We start from the raw sequence: 19,792 nt of genomic DNA, 5'->3' as shown, positions 1-19,792 counted from the left end.
AAGCATCTCAAACTTAACATAACATTCCGTTACTGAAGTCTTGATCTTACCCTTCAAACTTGCTCCACCTGAAGCCTGTCCCATCTCAACTGATGGTAACTCCATCCTTCCAGTCACTCGGTTAAAAAATCTTCGAGTCATCCAAGACTCTTCTCTTTCTCTCATGCCTTTTATTCAATCGTAGGAAGAATCTGATTACTTCTTACCACCTCCACTAGAACCACCCTGGTTCATGACATTCATTTCGCCCCTCCTGTCACTTTCCCTCCCCTACAGTCCTTTCTCAAAAGAAGAGTCTGAAAGATGCTTTTAAAATGTGTCAGGTCACGCCATTCCTTTTCTCAAAGTCCTCCAAGAAATCTTCACGTCACATAAAAGCCAAAGTCCTTACAAAACCCTACACAATCTGGCACCCTAACCCCCACCCCACCCCGCCAGCACTTACTCTCCTCCTTTCTCATTTGACTCCTGGCTTCCACGGTGTTTCCTGAACAAGCTAGGCTTGCTACTGACTAGGAGCCTTGGAGCTGTAAGTTTCCTTTGCCTGGACAGCTTTTCTCAGATTAACAGATCTTCCCCCAGTTAACTGCATAGTATGCCCCATTACCTCCTTCAAATCTCTGCTCAATAATGAAGCCCACTCTGAGAATCCTATTTAAGAGTTGTAATCTGCCCCTCTATCCCCTCATCTTCTTTTATCCTGTTCTATTCTTTCCACACCGTGCACTACTTAATATTAATAGCTTACCACACTAATTATTTGGGAGCTCATTTTAGTCTCTAGTAGAATGTAAACTCTATATACTTCAAAGATTGTTTTGTTCTTAGGTTTTAGGGGCTCGGCACATGGAAAACCCTCAATAACGGATTCCACCAACTCATCATTTCACTGTTCACACGGCTGGGCAAGCTCCCTAAACTCTCCTTAAGCCTAAATTTCAGCACCTTCTTAAACCGCTAGAACTCACGAAACTATACATTTTCCTTTAAGAACTTTCCGACCCCGGAAGTAATAGCTTACGGACGGGGGTCGAAGGAGAAAGCTACTTCCGTTTCCGTACAGACCACAAGGAGCAAAAATACCATGGCGAAGGCTGGGGATAAGAGCGGCGGCAGCGGAAACAAAGGCTTGAAACGCAAAGCCGCTACTGAAGAACGTCAGGAGGCTGCAGTCGCTGAGGATGGGACGACGGAAAGTGGGGTCCAACCCTCGAAGGCGGCTGCCTTTCCTCCAGGCTTCAGCGTTTCGGAGATTAAGAACAAACAGCGGCGACACTTAATGTTCACGCGGTGGAAACAGCAGCAGCGGAAGGTATGAGGCGCGGAGGCGCCAGAGCGCATGTGCGATGTCCCTCTAGCTCCCCTGGGGTGGAAGTTGGGGTGTGGAGGGGATGTAGAAGGGACATCTAACCCATTCTGGTGTGCAAGTATGGGGGAAGGGTCCTAGAAGACTTCTTGGGACTATAATTTCTAATCCGAGATCTGATGGATTGAGGGTCAACAAGCGCTGGGGGAAAAAAAAACCTATTTTATATTGTGTGTCAAGCATTCTGTTCAGAAGTCGCCAGAAGTTACAGATTTACGGTACATCTTGCCGGTTCTTGATCATTTTAAAAGCACATTTTGTTTATAAAATATTTGAGTAACTAGTGATGGTTTTATTGAAAACAACCTGAAAACTCCTCTCTCATTACCATTTATTTTTATTACTTTTCAAGACAAGCAACCAGCATAGCCACGGTTTTCTTTAGGATGCAACTTGCTAGGAATGCAAAACAAAACAACAAAAACTAGTTAACTTGTTTAGATGTACATTTTGCACTTTCACTTAATTTGAGGCTTTATAGTAAAAGATAAAGCTAGTGAAATTTTAAACATTTAAACTTGTCAATTTAGATTAGTGTTTTGAAGGAGCAGGATGTTTGTTAGAGAAATCTTATTGATTGGCTAGCTCATTTGGTTTACAATAACAGCTGTGAAAATCTAAGTCAGGATGTTTATTTTAATACATTTCTAAGATTGCTCAGTTTAAATATTCATAGCATTAGTAATTTGTAGCTTCAGTATGTGTTTGTCATATAACTGGTGGTTTCTCAATATTGTTCTTTTTTTTTTCAAATCCTTTAGGAAAAGTTGGCAGCTAAGAAAAAACTTAAAAAAGAGAGAGAGGCTCTTGGTGATAAGGTAAATGAAACTTTTAGTCCTCTGCTATCTGTCTGGTATTGAGGAGTGCTCCCTGATACTTACATTGAATCACTTTCTTTTAAAATTTATTATGAAATATTTTGGATATATAAAATGATATAAAAATAATACAGCATACCCCTTTCTATCCTTTACTCAGCTTAAGAAATTATGCATTAGTAGATAGTGTTCAAGTTCTTGTGTACTTTTTTCTGATTGCTTTCCCCTCCAAAGAAACACTCATTGGGACTTCCCTGGTGGTCCAGTGGTTAAGAGGGTTAAGACGCTGCGCTTCCACTGCAGGGGGCACCGGTTTCGAACTTAGATCCCGCTTGACATGTAGCATGGCCAAAAAAAAAAAAGATAAGCACTCATGAAATTGCTCTTTATTGCCCCCATGCACTTCCTTTATTACCGTTACTATGTTTGTGTCCCTAAACAGTAAACCCAGTAGTGGTGTTTTGCATGTTTTCAAAATTTCAAAATGGTGTGTCTACTTCAACTTGCTTATTTTACTTAACTTTATGTGTTTGAGAGGCAGAGACACATCTCCCTGACTGGGAATGGGGAAGATCCCTGGTTTAGGCCTGTAACTGGAGCTCTTCTGACTTGATGCGCTTTGTTATGCAAGGCTGGGGAATGGCTGGGCACAGCCTCTTCTGTTGTAGGGTTGGGGCGTGTAAGAATGAGAGCTGACTCTGAGGATAGGAATCTGCGAAGAGTGAGAATGGGGAGTGGGAGGAAGGTGAGATACCTGAGTGGATTATGGCAAAGAAGAGAGCAGAGATAATGCATCAAGAAAGGATTTGGCTATTTTTGTGATATTAACAAAAAGTGAAATCTTTCTATTGAAAAATTTTAAAAGAACTACTAAATACTTCTGCATTATTGCACAGCTAAGTTATTTTCATTTTAGTTTCATTTTATTTATAGTTAGTTCTAGGTTACAATTTATACTTGCAAAATTTAAAAAATGTTCAACATTTCCCCCCTCCATCCCTTAAGATGAGGGACCAAGAAATGATAAGCATTTTTGAGAAAGGGAAAAATAATAGACTATATATATATATACTATATACAAACTAAACACTTCTTTTTCATGAATTCTCTTTAATAGTATTAGGTTAAATCACAGGAAGTTGCCAATATTAGACTGTTTTGACCTGCGAAATCCTATCAAGCAATGTTAGTCTTTTTTAAACTCTCAATAATCAGTCAGTTATAGCAAATTAATATGCTGATCACCATTTGAAAATATCACCTTTCTTGCTTTTTGGATTGAAAGATGACTTCCTAGAACTGCCTCTTTTAAAAAAATTACTTAAAACTTAACATTCATTTCATAGAATAATAAAAAAATCCTAGTTTGTCAGTTCATATTCATCTCTGTTAGTGTACATATATTTTGGATTAGTTTTAGTCAGTATATGGTTATAGTTCTGTGTTCCTGCTCCTTAAAATTTCATTTACACAATATTTTGGTCCAAGCAAACAATGTTGTGCATGATTGCTGATTCTAATGGTATTCCATTATGCTGGAAATGCTGTAATCATTATCCTGTTGTTGGACATCTGCCCTATTTACTGTTCATTTCCACTAACCATAGTGATAATACATATTTCTTTGTATAAATTGCTCCCCCTTTTCATTCCTTACCATAAATCCCCCAAACTAGAATTACTAGTTCAGCAGATGGAAACAGATTTATAGCTTTTCTTATATATTTCTGAATAGCTTTCTGAAAGTATTGAAACAAAGCTACATATATATGTACCTTTGTAATTTTTTCCCATTTGATATTTTTCTTCTTCATGAATAATTATTTTGATTCCAGTTTCTTCTCTCTGCTACTTCTGCCTGGTTTTAAGCCATTTTATTTAGTGTCAGCAATTCTTCCAGTATGTGCGTGTGTCTGCTCAGAGAATTAAAAAGCCTCTTACTCAATATTGTTATTAGGATTGATGTAGCAGTGGGTGGAAATGAGGAACAGATTGAGTTTTTTTATTATTTGCAGATTTCTGTTACTCTTCCCCAATCATAATGCAAAATTATTAATGTAAAATGCTCCTAAGACTTAACCCTTTTTCTTTTATTTAGGCTCCACCAAAGCCTATACCGAAGACCATTGACAACCAGCGAGTGTATGATGAAACCACAGTAGACCCTAATGATGAAGAGGTAATGTTAGAAGTCTTAAATGAATTTGGATGACCACACTTGATAAATTGTCTATTCGTATGTCAATGTTTAAATTAAAGTACTAGCTGGTGAAGATGTATAATGGACTGATTCAACTGTAATGTTGGCATACTATCATTATTTATTGTAGATTATTTCATAATTGAGTTTCCCAACAATGCTGTAGAAAAAGGCAGTAATTATTTATTTTCTAGAAAGGTATTGTATTTTACGCCTAGGTAAACTTATTTGTCATTTAATCTCTATAATAGTTCCAGTGTTTTTTAATGTCATTTGAAAAGCATTCCTCATACTATAGGTTTTTGTAATATTTGTTATACATTTTTGACACCTAAGGATAACGTTTGATGGTAATTTGTGTCCTCATAAAACTCTTGGTTTCAAGATAATCTTCCACTTTTCACATTTTCCCTTTAAATAGTTTGCAACAGTACAGTGAGAGAATCAAGGTTTTAAAACTTTGTATATATATGTATTCTTTGATTTGTGTACGGGAAACTTGTTTTTGTTATATTTATTTGCTTTCAAACAATGCTGTTACCAACATTCTTTCCCATATTTCCTGGTATAGCCATTCATTCATTCAGTTTATCAGTCAGTTTTCCAGCAAATGCTTCTTGATTGCCTGCTATGTATGGAGATCTGTTTTAGGGACATGGGATTCATCAGTGCACAAAATACACATATACACACAAAATTTCTGCCCACCCAGAGCTTACTTTCTAGGAAGAGAGACAAACAATGAACATAATAAAATAAATTATCATAGGTTAGCAGATGGTAGGTTACTAAAGTTAAATAGGGTAAAGGAGATTCAGGACAACTTGGTGTAGAGCGAGTTTGCAATTTTACATATGGGGGGGTGCATGAGAGAGAGTATCTGTGTGTGTGTGTGCCTGCATTTTATTTATTTCGACATAATTTCAGACTTAATAGAAAAGTAAGAATTCATGTATACACTTCACCTGGATTTCCTAAATGTTAAATTGTATCACACTTCATTTTCATTTATGTTCTCTCTGAAATGCTTGAGAGTAAGTGGCAGACATAAGCCCCTTTACTCATACATGCTTAGTGTGTTTTACCTATAAACTGTTTTTTTTTAATAAGCACAGTGTACAGTTTCCAAAATAAGACAATTAACATTGATATACATTATTATCTGATCTGTACAGCTTACTCAGATGTCACAATGATTTTTCATAAAAGAAAAATCCCAGTTCTTGCATTTCATCCCATTACAATGACTCTAACCTCCTTTAGTTTGGAAGAGTTCCTCAGAATTTGCTTTTAATGACATTGACGTTTTTGAAGAGTACAGACCAGGTATACTTGTAGAATGTCACTTAATATGAGTTTGATGTTTGCTTATGATTATATTCAGCTTATGTACTTTTGACACAACTGAGTACCACAGTTGTGATGTTATGTTCTTTTCAGTGCTCTTAGCAGGAGTCACATATTGTTGATTTTCCCATTACTGGTTATATTAACTTTCATCACATGATTAAAGTGGTGTCTGTCAGGTTTCTCCACTATAACTACTATTTTCCTCTTTGAATTTAATAAATATTTTGGGAGGGAGATACTTTGACATTATATAAATAAATATATGTTACTCTTTAAACTCTCACTCAAGATTTTGCAATTACAAATAATTTTTTCCAGTCTGGTAGGTGAGAAATTGTATTTCCATGTAGTTTTAATTTGCTGTTCTTTCTTTATGAATGAGGTTGGACATCTTTTCATGTTTTCTTCCTTTCTTTCTAATCAATTGTTTGTTCATGTCTCTTGCCCATTTTTCTGTTGGTTAGGGTTGCAATTTTTATACAATGGTTAGGGTAGGCTTCATTGAGGAGATGACCTTTTAGCAAAGACTTGAAGGATGTGAAGAAATTAGCCATCTTTTGGCAGAAAGTAATCCAGGATAAGGGGACATGGCCAGTGCAAAAGCTCTAAGGCAGGAACATGCTTAGTTTATTTTTGAGGATCAATAAGGAAGCCAGTATGCTGAAATTAAGTGAGCAAGAGGGAGGATTGTAGAAGAGGTGCCAGGAAAATACGGGGAAGGGAAGAGGCCAGATCAGTGACTTTGCCGGCCATTGTGAGGACTTTGGCTTTTATACTTAGTGAAATGAGGAGCCATTGGATGATTTTGAACAGGGGAATGATGTGATTGTATTTAATTTTTTTAAGTAATTGGTTGCTTTACTGAGATAGCAGTCAGAGAGGTAAACAGACTAGTTAGGAAGCTAATCCAGGAAAGAGATGATGATGATGGTGGTTGTGGTGGTGATGATGATGATGATTGAGACCACAGTGGTTACAGTGAACGTTGAGAATCAGTCTGATTCTGAGGTTTGAGTTTTTGGCCTTGTTGTATTTTGAAATTAGAGCCACTAAGAATTTCTTGATATGAGGTGTTAGAGAAAGAGGATTCAAAGATGGTATTGAGGTTTTTAGCCTGAGCAATTTGAAGGATAGAAATGATGGAATTATCATTGACAAGATATGGAACAGGCCTTGGCTGGAGATAAATTGGGGATCAAAGACGTGTAATGTAAAAGTTTCCCTAAATATTAACATAGGGGAGAATTTGTTAGGTCATGGGGTGTATAAATGTTCAACTTTACATGAAAGTGCCAAAATGTTTTCCAGAGTAGTGGTTGTATCATTTTGCACTCCCATGGCGTAAAAGCAATATTCCTGGTCATCCATGTTCTGACCAATGCTTGGTATATTCAGGTTAGTGATAAAGGGCTATCTCATTGTGGCTTGAGTTTGCATTTCCCTGATTCCTAAAGTGGTTGAGCATCTTTTTACGCATGTACTGTGGTTTTGGTAGAGATATGCCAGCTCATGTCTTTTGCCCTATTTTCTATCCTGTAGTGTATTTTATTGATTTGTAGAATTACTCTAATTTCTACTAATCCTTTACATGTATTACAAATATCTTCCAATTTGTGGATTCTCTTTTTACTTTCTTCTTTGGTGTCTTTTGATGAACAAAAGTCCTTAATATAGTTGGGTTTAATTTTTTTTTTTTGTAGTGAATGCTTTTTTGTCATGTTTAAGAAATCTGTCTCTATCCTGTAATCATATGATATCATTTTTTTCCTAAAAGAACTGGAGAGCTACCTTTCACATTTATGTACTTAATTATCAGGAATGGATTTGTTTGGTGTGAGAAAGGAAACCAATTTCTTTCTTCCACTGCTCCCTCCTTCCCCCTCATACATAACCAGTTTCCCCAGCACCATTTTTGGAGCAGTACAGCCTTTTCCCATAGTAAATTGTAATGCTGTGTCATATATTAGGTATCCATATATGCTTAGTCTTTTTCTGGGCTATTTTTTTGGTAGTTTGTTGCTGGATCAGTTCTTTACTTTCTTAATTATTTAGCTTCATGATAAGTTTTGATACCCGTTAGGGCAAGATGCCCCTCCCCATTACCATCCTCAAATCCCTCTGTTCAGGAGTGTTCTCTTCCTGGACCTTTGGTCTTCCATATAAAATTATAAATTGTACTAAATCAGATCAGTTTGAGGATATATATATATATTGCTTAATTAGGTCTTGTTTGAATACTGAAAATGTATTTCAGTGAATTTCATTGTTTTCTTAATACAAGTTGTACACATGAATCTTGTTAGAGCTATTCCTGGGTATCTTACATTTTTTCTTATTAGTGTAAAGCACATCTCTTTGAAAACTCTTTAAATTGCTGATTTACAAAAATGCAGTTGATTTTTTTAATACATTTTAAAAAATATCTATCTATCTATCTATCTTTGGCTCCATTGGGTCTTCGTTGCTGCGCGTGGGCTTTCTCTAGTTGCTGCAAGCGGAGGCTACTCTTCGTTGCGGTGCACAGGCTTCTCGTTGCGGTGGCTTTTCTTGCTGCGGAGCACAGGTTCTAGGCCTGCGGGCTTCAGTAGTTGTGGCATGCAGGCTCAGTAGTTGTGGCTTGCGGGCTCCAGAGTGCAGTCTCAGTAGTTGTGGTGCACGAGCTTAGTTGCTCCGCGGCATGCGGGATCTTCCTGGGCCAGGGATCGAACCCATGTCCCCTGCATTGGCAGGCGGATTCTTAACCACTGCGCCACCAGGGAAGCCCCTGCAATTGATTTTTGGATTGTGATCTTCTAACCAGTAGTTGACCTAAATTCATTTCTAATAATTTGTCTGAATGTTTTCATTTCATGTTTAATCATTTCTGCAAATAAGTTTTTGTTTCTTACTTTCAATCCATTAACAGTTTCTTTTGTTCTTACTTAGAACCTCCAGCATGTCAAATAAATAGAAAAAGCAATATTAGCATCTGTGCCATGTTACTGATTTTAAAGAGAATACTTCCAGTGTATCATTATTAATGTTTGTGTCATTAATGGTAGATTCTCCTTATGAGTTATGGAAATTCCATTTATTCTTTTTTTGCTGGGTTTTTTGTTTAACGAATGAATGTAGAAAGTTAGATGCTTTTCCTGCAAATATTAAGATAATTTATGCACTTTTTCTGCAGATATTGAGATGAAGGTGCAGTTTTCTCCTTTATTGCACTAATGTAGTAAATGAAATAGATTTTCTAATCTTAAACCTCTTGTATTCATGGGATAAATCCAATTTAGTTAAGATGACACAGACCTACTAGAGAATGGACTTGAGGATACGGGGAGGGGGAAGGGTAAGCTGGGACAAAGTGAGAGAGTGGCATGGACATATATACACTACCAAACGTAAAACAGATAGCTAGCGGGAAGCAGCCGCATAGCACAGGGAGATCAGCTCGGTGCTTTGTGACCACCTAGAGGGGTGGGGTAGGGAGGGTGGGAGGGAGGGAGACGCAAGAGGGAAGAGATATGGGGACATATGTATATGTATAACTGATTCACTTTGTTATACAGCAGAAACTAACACACCATTGTAAAGCAATTATACTCCAATAAAGATGTTTAAAAAAAAAAAAAGATGTTTTATCTTCTTAACATATTGTTTTGGTTTGTTAATACTGTTTAGAACATGTACATGTGTGTTCATGAGTGAGACTACAGTAATGTCCTATTTTCATTCCTAATTTATTTGGGCTTTTCACCAGAGATGTATCTGTTTTGTTTTTCTTTTCAAACTACTGTTTTCTTTAATCAAGATCTCTATTGAATCTTTGTTTTCTAATTCATTTATATCTCCTCTTACCTTTATTTCTTTTACACTCTGAGTTTATTTTGTTTTTATTTTTTTGATTAGCTTATTTTCATCTTTTTTATTATGAGCAACTAAGGTCATAAAATTCACTTTTGCTATAGCCCCCAAGTTTTAAGATGCATTTCTTTCATTATTGTTTAAATCTGAGTACCTCTTTTAATGAAAGATGATTTCTTCTTGTTTGCTGTATTTTTTTATTTCATTAGTTTTCCCCTGATCCTTGTTATTTCTTTCCTTCTGCTTACCTGGAAGAGCAAATGAAAGCTCTTCCATTTGCTCTTCTTTTTCTAGCTTCCTAAGATGGAAGCTTAGATTATTGATTTTATACTTTTTTCCTAGTGTAAGCATGTAAAGCTCTGGTTTTCCCCTAAGCACTGCTTTAGCCACATCCCATACGTTTTGGTATGCTTGTTGTGTTTTCATTTTCATTCTGTTCAAGATATTTTCTAATTTCTCTTGTGATTTCTTCTTTGGCTTATGATTTTCAAGAAGTGTCCTGTTTAATTTCCAAATATTTGAGGATTTCCCAGATTCCTTTCTGCTGTTGATTTCTAATTCAATTTTATTGTGGTTTGGGACATATTTTGTTTGATTTCAGTCCTTTTCAATTAAAGAAATGTCCTAGCATTTATGTCCTAGCATAAATAAGATCTATTCTGAAGAATGATTTATCACAATCTACTTCAAGTAAATACTGACACGATTCTGGTAAAATACAGCAAGTTTGCACCAGTATAGCTTCATGACTCTCCACTCTTACTCATGCTATTATTGTCAGCACACGTTGTTATATATTACATCTGTCTATGTTATAAACCCAGTGTTGTATTTACTGCTTTAAACATCCTCATGTTTTTTTAAAGAAATTAAGAGCATACATACACAACACACCCACAAAGTCTTTTATGTTTACCTTCATCGTTACCTATTTACAGTGCTCTTCTTTCCTGCCTCTGGATCAGAGTTACCATCTGGTATCATTCTCTTTCAGCTTCTAGGACTTTCTTAAGCCTTTGTTTTTATAGCAGGTCTGATAGCTAATTATCTCAGTTTTTGTTTATCTGAAAGTGTGCTTATTTTGCCTTCAGTTTTGAAAGAATTTTGTGGGATACAGAATCCTTGGTTGACTTTTTTTTTCTTCTGGTACTTTGAACTTGTTCCATTGCATTTTGACCTTCATTGTTTCTCTTGAGAAAGCAGCCATTAATAATCATTGTTCCCATGTACATGATTTATTCTTTTCTTCTTTCAAAATTTTCTGTTTTTTGGCTTTTACCAGTTTGACACTGATGTGTTTAGGTGGTGTTCTTTCTTTTTATTCTACTTAAGGTTTTCTGAGTTTGGACCTTAAGTTAGAGTTTTTCATCCTTTATTTCTTCGAATATTTTTTTTCTGCCCTCTTCTCTCCTTCAGGGACTTCCTTTTCACACACACTGTTGAAATGGTTAAGAGTGTTCTAAAAGTTTCTGCAGCTTTGCTCCTTTTGCGATGATTGTGTTCTCCATTCTTCGGATTGGATACTCATTAATCTATTTTCAAGTTTATTGATTATTCTGTATCTTAGATCTGCTATTAAGCCTGTATTTTTCCTTAATTCCTTGAATATATCTGTTATAGCTGCTTTGAAATTTTCACTAAATTCAACATCTGGGCCCACTCAGTCAGTTTTTATTGACTTCTCTTTTCCTGATTATAAGTCATACTTTTCTGTTTCTTTGTATATCTGATATTTTGGTTGAAAATTGGACATTTTAGAAAACATTGCAATAACTCTGGATTGTTTTATTTTTTAAGGGTTATTGATTCTTTTTGTTTTAGTAACTTGTCTGGACTTAAACTGGAATCTGTTTGACAGTAGCATTATGTTACTACTCAGTTTGTTATTTTTAACATGCCTCCCTAGGGACTGTCCCTGTGTTTGTGTGGCTTAATGGTCAGCCAGTGATTTGGGTAGAGGTTGTGTTGTGACACCATGAACCCCTAAGACATACATACCCTCTGCCAGCTGAGCTGTGTGTGGATTGAGGAATGCATTCAGAGTTGCAGCCATTTCTCAAGTCTCCCTTGCCTTTCAGGTGCACTGGATTCTCAGGTCTCTCTCATGTGTAGTTCAGCTGTCAGTCAGGGATTTTGGGAGAGATTATGTCAGTCCCTCTATGATTTTTACTTCCAGAGCTCTCATTAAATTTTGGGCTGGTCCACATCTACCCTGAACTGGGCCTGTAACCTTGGATTGGCAAAGCTAGGGTCTTCACACCTGCCCCTCCTTGAATCCGGTCTACCACCTCTGGATTCAGGATTGCTGGTTCTCGCCTACTGTCAGTCCTGAAGTTGGTAAAGTTACTGTTTTCACCAACCAGGTTGATAGAGGAAATGGGATAGCTCTAGGCAAGATTCTTGATGTTCTTGCCCACAGATGTATCCATTTTTCAACAATAAACGCATCTCAGTGTGTGTCTTGAAATTGTTTTTGACAGTTTTTTTCCAGTTTCATATTAGTATTCTTCAGATAGAAAATTACCCAATCTCTTCATGTTGCCATTAACCTAAGTCCCTCCTGGGCCCTCTTTAAATCACCAGTCAGCTGGGTAGTTAGTGTTATAGAATCCCTACTGGAACTACTTTTAAAATGCTGGTCCAGTAGAATGTTTGATGTAAAATTATCTCTCTTTCTGTTTTCAGGTTGCTTATGATGAAGCTACGGATGAATTTGCTTCTTACTTCAACAGACAAACTTCTCCCAAGATTCTCATCACTACATCAGATAGACCTCATGGGGTAAACCTATCAATTAGTATAGCTCTTGAATTCTTAATTTTCTTACATTACTTAGATTATTTAAAAGAACTCTGTTCAGAAGAGTTAAATTATTAGTAATTGCCTTAGATTATGCCTGTAAATAAGCTAAATAAAATGTAATGGTGATGTGATATAGGTTCACTAAGCATGATTCTTCAGGATAGGCTTTCTCAGCCTCAGCACTGTTAGTATTTTGGGCTGGATAATTTTTTATTATGCAGATTGTCCTGTTCATTATAGGATGTTTAGCAGCATCTCTGGCCTCTATGCACTAGATATCAGTAGCAGCCAAACCCCACACTACCACCAGTCATAACCACCAAAAATGCTTCCAGATGTTGCCAAACATCCCTTGATGGCAAAATTGTCCCTAGTTGAGAACCACTGCTTTAGGTTGATCAGCCTTTGATGGATGAAACATTGTTTAGGTTTCACTCTTTCCCTAGCCTTGCTCTTTTAATAACACTATCTTATAATAATTACTTCTTTGCTTATAAATATATGCCACACAGATTTGTATTCTTTTTCACTTTTGAGGATTTTTGTTATTTTGTTTTATAGAGAACAGTACGACTCTGTGAACAGCTCTCCACAGTTATACCAAACTCACATGTTTATTACAGAAGAGGACTGGCTCTGAAAAAAATTATTCCACAGTGCATCTCAAGAGATTTCACAGACCTGATTGTTATTAATGAAGATCGTAAAATACCAAGTATCCTTTGTTTTTTTACGGAAGTTTTCCTGTCTAAACAAGAGACAGCTTCAGGGAATTCATAATCTAGTAGGAGAAAAGAAACATGTAAACAAACAAAAATATAGTGTGGATAGTACAATTAAGAGAGAAATACAGGATACAGTGCAAACTCTGGTAAAATCTGCCCTGGGGATATCAGGGAGGAAGTACTTGATAGAAAAAAATGCTTAAACCCCATCTAGGTGGATATGGGTGAATGAGGTAAGGAAGAGGAGGAGTACCCACCGCAAAAATAACCGTTTGGAAAGATAGAGGCGTGAAGGTGCTGACCCAGGTGGGGATCTGCAACTGTCATTTGATATGACTAGATTTTTTGGTGCCAGAGGTGGTATCACAGGATTGCATTTTTGAAGTAGGTATTTGGGCCCATATTATGTATTAACTAGTATATCAGATGCCAAGAATAATCTATCCTTTTACCATGAATCACAGATCTGAGGTGAATGTGTTCCCTAAACCCTAGGTGTTTCTTCCTGTTGTGAGGTAAGAGATCATATAAAGGATGCCTAGATTTTTTGTCATTGCTATTGTTTTACTCATCTCATGGTGGCCTGTGAACTCAGTAACTTTAAGATGGCCAGTTGAATAAGTCAAAATTATTAAAACAAGATTATTAAGGACTTATAAACAATGGGGACAGTACTTCTCTGCTGCCAGGGTAACATTTTTTTTCTTAAATCAATGAACACTTTTTAAAAAATAATGGTTTACAAGCTGTCTTTTTTTTCATCTAAATAATTTTTATGGCTTTTATTGTTTTCAATATAAGTTAAAGACTTTACCCACTTGTACAGGTTGCTTTTCAGAGACTTTTAAGACTAAAACTAGCTTTGTATTGTGGTATATTGTTGGTCATTTTATAATTTGGCCGGATCCTGAGTTACTGTAACAAAGTAACAAAAATCTCTTGAATACTTAACTATTCCAGAAGAGATCTGTTTTAAGGTAGTTGCCTTTTTAAAACTACCCTCCCAACATAAGGTGGCAAGGTCTGCGTTCCTCTATTTTTGACAGTTAAAAACCCATCATCATTTCATTACTAGCAAGCCTGCTAGTAACTCTTTGCTAAGAAGCAAGCATTTATCAATTCAATAAACATTCTATCCATCTCTTGCCTTTAGAAAGCTTATATTCTCTTTACTTTATAATACTGTGTTGTCTTTTTACCCAAAATGTATTAATATTTTTCTGTTTACCATATCGGACACCCTAGAAAGTAAGTTAACCATCAGGTAATTAAGGTACCATCAGTACACAGGCCTGATTTAAGGAAATAATTAGGCTACTTAAGTAATCCAAATGTGAAATTGCTTACTCCTATTCATATAAACATACATATACAGTCTGCCCTCCCTGTCCACGGGTTCTGCATCTGCGGATTCAACCAACCAACCGGATTGAAAGTTGGAGGGCTTACTCTACTATGCCAGTTTATATAAGGGACTTGAGCATCCTTGGATCTGCCATCTATGGTGGGTCCCAGAACCAGTCCCCCACAGATACTGAGGGAAAATTACCCAAGACTTTAATTTTTGGATACAGAATCATGCAGCAGTTTCTAAAAGTCCTCATGATTGGAAGTTTTATAAGTATAATCCTGCCTGGATGTTAATTTTTATAATTTCAAAGATGTTTCACTTTCTTTTCTGATTAACATCTAGTAATGCAGCTGATGTCAAAGTATCAGTAAAAGACACTAGGAAAACAAATCTCTTGATTTGCTTGATCACATAGAATGATCTTCAGACTAATGGACATTGGTAAGCCGGACTGGAAGTCCATCTTGGATAAAGAGATTGTAAGATAAGGCAAAGAATATCTGCAGAAACTTGTAAATGAGACTGTTGCTCTGAGGAAGATATGAGACAGGTAAATGGAGGAAGGACAGTGGCTAATCTTTGCCATGATTCCCCCCCGCCAAAAAAAAATGTAGAATTAAAGGGAGAATAATTTGTAAGCACCTAATAGAAATAGTGGTGATTCCTAGAGACTTAACATGGGCTCAGAAATAACAAATCATGACTCCTAATGATGGCACTTGGAGAAAAGTTGAAAGAATTGAAGATATCCAGCCTGGAAATAAGAAAGTGGGAACATGACAGCTGTCTAAAGATATATTGACAGTAGGAAGGGCTACTGTGTGCCATATGGTGGAAATTTATAGGGGTATACATTTTTGACTTATTCTAGAAAAGAACTTCATTATCCTACCAGTAGCCTTGTGGCTTTGGGTCAGGCAGATGTGATATCAAGTTCAGAGTTCATTACTTGCTATTTTTGTGAATTTAGTCAAGTTTCTTAGTCAGTTTCCTCATATTTTAAATGTAGGAAATAATACCTATCTTTGGGGTTCCCACAAGGATCACATTAAATGTATTATGTTTCAGAGGCATAGTGCCTGGCCTGTACTAGGCATTTTTTTAATTGTGGTGCAGTGGGAAGCATGAAGGCTTTTTCTGGAGAGACAGACTTCCTCTATTCATTATTTCTAAATGGAAATTTGAGGTAGGATAAGTCTTTGTGCTTTTGGCAGCTTATAGGGTGTTTTACATTCCTAGCCTTTGTATCAATCGTAACAAAATGCCTCTATACATTTGTAAATGGAAATTACCAGTCAAGGGTTTGGGCTCAGGTGTAACCCCACCCCAGTTGAGATCTACTGCCATGTAGCACTGAAACTTGGGTTGAATCTCCCTGACCCTTCTCAAACTCTTCCTCATTGCTAAAATCAGTAGGACTCCTATTTTACATGGTTTGGGTTGGAGATTAGCAATAACATAAATAAAGCCTTTTGTACAATGCAGGTACTTAACGAATTGATACGTCTGGATTCTGTAGTTTCTTTTGACACAAACCACAATTTAGTGGGAATGTTCTGGAAAGGATTCAAGCCTTGATTTAGGTTGAAAGAAATGACTTGTACCTCTCTTAACCCCCTCAAGATTTTATGATTTTTTCAATGTGCAAATGATACAGAAGTACTTTGGCCTGTACCTCATGAGGTTGAACTTTTGGTGAGTCCTTGAAGGAAAGAATTCAGACATTTACTGATAATCTGCTATGTAGTAGGCACTAGTATCTGTCAGAAATTAGTTAATGGATTTGTTGGGAAGAAAGGCATTTTAGATGACTGTAACTCAAATGACAAGTGCTGTAGTAACAGTGAGATCGAGAATATTTAGAGCTTAATTTTGACTGTAAAGAAGTGGCATTTGAAGTGGGCCTTAATGGTTGAGTAAAATATTGTAGATATTTGAAATAGCATGAGCAAAAATCACGATAGGATTAATGTGTATGGTGTGTGAGAGACTGTCAGTGTCTACCAGCTGGGAAGCAATATGGGGAGACAGCAGGTTAGAAAGGTAGTTTGGAGCCACAGTATGACTGCTATGACGATGTCTTAAATCTATATAGATGAGTCTGTGGTGAGAGTAGTTTGAAATTAGCTACAGCTGTCAAACTCTCACAGTATCCACTTTTTCACATAGCACACGAGGAGCTATGGTACAGATACAGTGACACAGCTGAGTCCCATAGCTTAGTAACTGTAGAACCAAGGCCTGAATCCAACCTGATTTAGTCTATATTAGAAGATGTACTTGAAATGGTGAGAGGTCAAACCAAGCAAAATACTGTTTTCCTAATCTGGGTGAAAAATCTCAAGGACCTCAATTAAGACAATAACAATTGGGGTAAAGAGGAAGCTGTAGAAGTGAGGAATTTAGGAAGGTAAAAGCAGTAAATAGGATTTGATGGGAGGAGGAAGGTGATGATGATAAACACTGTAGTTTTTCAGTAGATGAATGGGAGAATGTTGATTTTTTTTTTTTAATCTTGGATTTTATATATTTTTTTATACAGCAGGTTCTTATTAGTCATCCATTTTATACACATCAGTGTATACATGTCAATCCCAATCTCCCAATTCATCATGTTGATGGCTTTTAAATATGGCAACATGTTTTATAAAACTCATATTGTGTGCAGATAGACTTAAAACTGTCTAATTCTGACCTCCTTTTAAGGTTAAGTATTTGAAAGAATCAGGTTGTGCTACAAAGACTTGAGGTATGTTGTGTAGTTTAGCCGCATTCCAAACTTTTAAAGCCCTTGGGCTGCTAATCCTGCTGATTGTAGGTAGTTGTCTTACACTTCATTTGTAGTTTAGAGTGTCTAGCCTAATTCTGTTTGTGGTAGGGTCAGTAAGTGGTTAATTAATTGGTTGATTTTAAATTGTGGTACAGTAATCCCAAGAATTAAGACCATGTCTCTTGAGAACACTAATAACCTCGATTTCCAGAAGAGAGTTTGTCTCTGGTCTTGTAGGATGATATTCAAAACTGCATATCCTGAAATTACAAATGTGTAAGACATATATATGTATGAAAGTGTGCCTTTTAAGGGTTATAAAGCCTCTGAACGTAGAGGTAAACTTATATTCCATTTGCAATGCTACAGTTATGCTAGAATCTCATCCTTTTAGAGTATTAGAGTAGTGTACTTCAGTTGAATGCCGCACATACCCTACAGCTATTTACCATATTGTGAAGAGAAAAAGTAGGACTGCTATAGGTTAGTCTATTTTTCTGAAAGATTTAGGTTGACTTCTGTGTCTTGAGTTTTGGGTATAGTAAGAAAATCTGTCAAGCCAGAGGAATACATGCACCCACCTATTTACCTAGCTACAGATTTTAGGAGGCTTTGGGCATACAAAGGACTAGTTATTTAAACAATTTAAGACTTAGATTACAGAGTGTAATCTAAATGTGTTCTTAGCTTTGTGAACAGATGGATTAATTCTGAGTCACTTGCCAAATGGCCCAACTGCTCATTTTAAAATGAGCAGTGTTCGTCTGCGTAAAGAAATTAAGGTAAGTTTTATGCATTCCTTGATTGGTATTGGTCTCCTCACAGTATTTGATCAGTAAATGCTATAACCTATATAGATCTAATTGATTTTAATAATGGTATTTGCTCTTCTGGTTAAAGGGACAGTTTTGTGTACTGACCGTTTTCTTGTGAGATTATAATTGAGTTACGGCAGACAAGCAGTAGCCTTCGTTAATATGAAACATGTCACTTTTTAGTAGAACTTTCTTTTTGGTGCATTCACTGCATATTAAATAATTTTAGATAAATCTTATTTCATGGGTTTGATTAAGCCATTAAGATAACTAAAATGTTTCAACGGCATGTAAATTCCCAAACTTGAAATTGCAGTGAGATCGTTATTGTGACTTTTCATCATTTTTCTAGAGAAGAGGCAAGGAGCCCACAGAACACATACCTGAAATAATTTTAAACAATTTTACCACACGGCTGGGTCATTCTGTTGGACGTATGTTTGCATCTCTCTTTCCCCATAATCCTCAATTTACTGGAAGGCAGGTTGCCACATTCCACAATCAACGGGATTATATCTTCTTCAGATTTCACAGGTGAGAAACTCCTTGGACTTCAATGATGAAATACATTTTACACACAAACCTGTTTTCTAATGTATTCTGACAAGTATTGTAGATGAGAAATTATCTTTCAAACTGTCATATTAAAGAAATAACAGTTTGGGTTCATTCACACTAATTTCCTTAACTCTATTTTATCCTTGAAGATACATATTCAAGAGTGAAAAGAAAGTCGGAATTCAGGAACTTGGACCACGTTTTACCTTAAAATTAAGATCTCTTCAGAAAGGAACCTTTGATTCTAAATATGGAGAATATGAATGGGTCCATAAGGTATGTGCTTACTCTAAGAAAAGCTAGTTAGAGAATTTTAAAAGGATGGAATGAGAATAAAACCACGTACTTTAAGCTTTGGGTGTTTATACCTTAAGTTAGGCTTCTGAATTTCTTCCCAGGAGCAAGCAATAACCAATCTCTGATACAGTGTTCTGGTCTAGAGATTAACCCTGGTTCATCTGAAATATCCCTAAAGATCAGTGGTTCTCAAAGTGGGACCAGTAGCATCACTTAAGAACCTGTTACGAAGGCAGACTGTTGGGCTACAGACCTGCTGAATCAGTAACTTAGGGAGTGGGCCAGCAGTCTGTTTATGAGCCTGTGTTATAATGATTCTGCAGCATGCTTGAACATTATTGCTATAGAGGTTTTATAGAAGTTTGGAGATCATTTTAAATCATAAATGAAAACCTTAATACTTTAAAACACATAATTTTTCAACCTAATAAATATTTCACTTAAGTATGACTAAAATTTTATATATATTATGCACACACATATTGGAACAATAATTTCCAATACTTTTTGTATTAGAGCTAAAGACTTAAATTGTCTCAGAGACAAACCTAGAGGTCCTTTTTTTATAGCACTGTTACAGATTGTTTACTTTTGTTGTTGTTTTCTAATTTTCAGCCCCGGGAAATGGATACAAGTAGAAGAAAATTCCATTTATAAAGTACTGAGGGGATAGTATTGGATTGTGCTGACAGGCCTATCTTGAATTTATGAAAGAAGACCCTTTTCAAAATGGCATTTACTGATTTCATAAGCCTTCTGTCATGTCTGGATAAAGTACCAAGTGCCATGAATTGCCACTATTTATGTAGCAAATAAAAGGTCATTTTGGTAAGAATTTGTAAATTCAAGTTTCCTAAAGCTTAATTCTCTTATTTTTAGGTAACTGTTAATAGT

General features: G+C 36.3%; 1 protein-coding gene across 1 annotated transcript; it reads left to right on the top strand.

Annotated features, from left to right (window-relative positions):
- Positions 1-1,066: 1,066 nt before the first annotated feature.
- On the top strand, positions 1,067-19,691 carry RPF1 (ribosome production factor 1 homolog). Its single transcript, XM_061186408.1, has 9 exons — positions 1,067-1,312; positions 2,128-2,184; positions 4,283-4,363; positions 12,266-12,361; positions 12,944-13,097; positions 17,928-18,010; positions 18,396-18,577; positions 18,751-18,877; positions 19,514-19,691. Exons 1-9 carry the CDS (start codon positions 1,085-1,087, stop codon positions 19,553-19,555), a joined length of 1,050 nt encoding a protein of 349 aa, XP_061042391.1. The 5' UTR covers positions 1,067-1,084; the 3' UTR covers positions 19,556-19,691.
- Positions 19,692-19,792: the final 101 nt, after the last annotated feature.

The sequence above is a fragment of the Eubalaena glacialis genome, chromosome 3 (genome assembly GCF_028564815.1).
Source record: "Eubalaena glacialis isolate mEubGla1 chromosome 3, mEubGla1.1.hap2.+ XY, whole genome shotgun sequence".
Classification (NCBI taxonomy): Eukaryota; Metazoa; Chordata; class Mammalia; order Artiodactyla; family Balaenidae; genus Eubalaena; species Eubalaena glacialis.
Note: the sequence above shows the minus strand (reverse complement) of the source record. Positions and strands in the feature narration are given on the sequence as shown.

Coding starts and splice junctions, on each gene's coding strand:
- RPF1 (XM_061186408.1), top strand. CDS start 1,085: ATGGCGAAGGCTGGGGATAAGAGCGGCGGCAGCGGAAACAAAGGCTTG. Junction 18,011..18,395: donor GTCTGCGTAAAGAAATTAAG/GTAAGTTTTATG, acceptor TCATTTTTCTAG/AGAAGAGGCAAGGAGCCCAC. Junction 18,878..19,513: donor AATATGAATGGGTCCATAAG/GTATGTGCTTAC, acceptor TCTAATTTTCAG/CCCCGGGAAATGGATACAAG.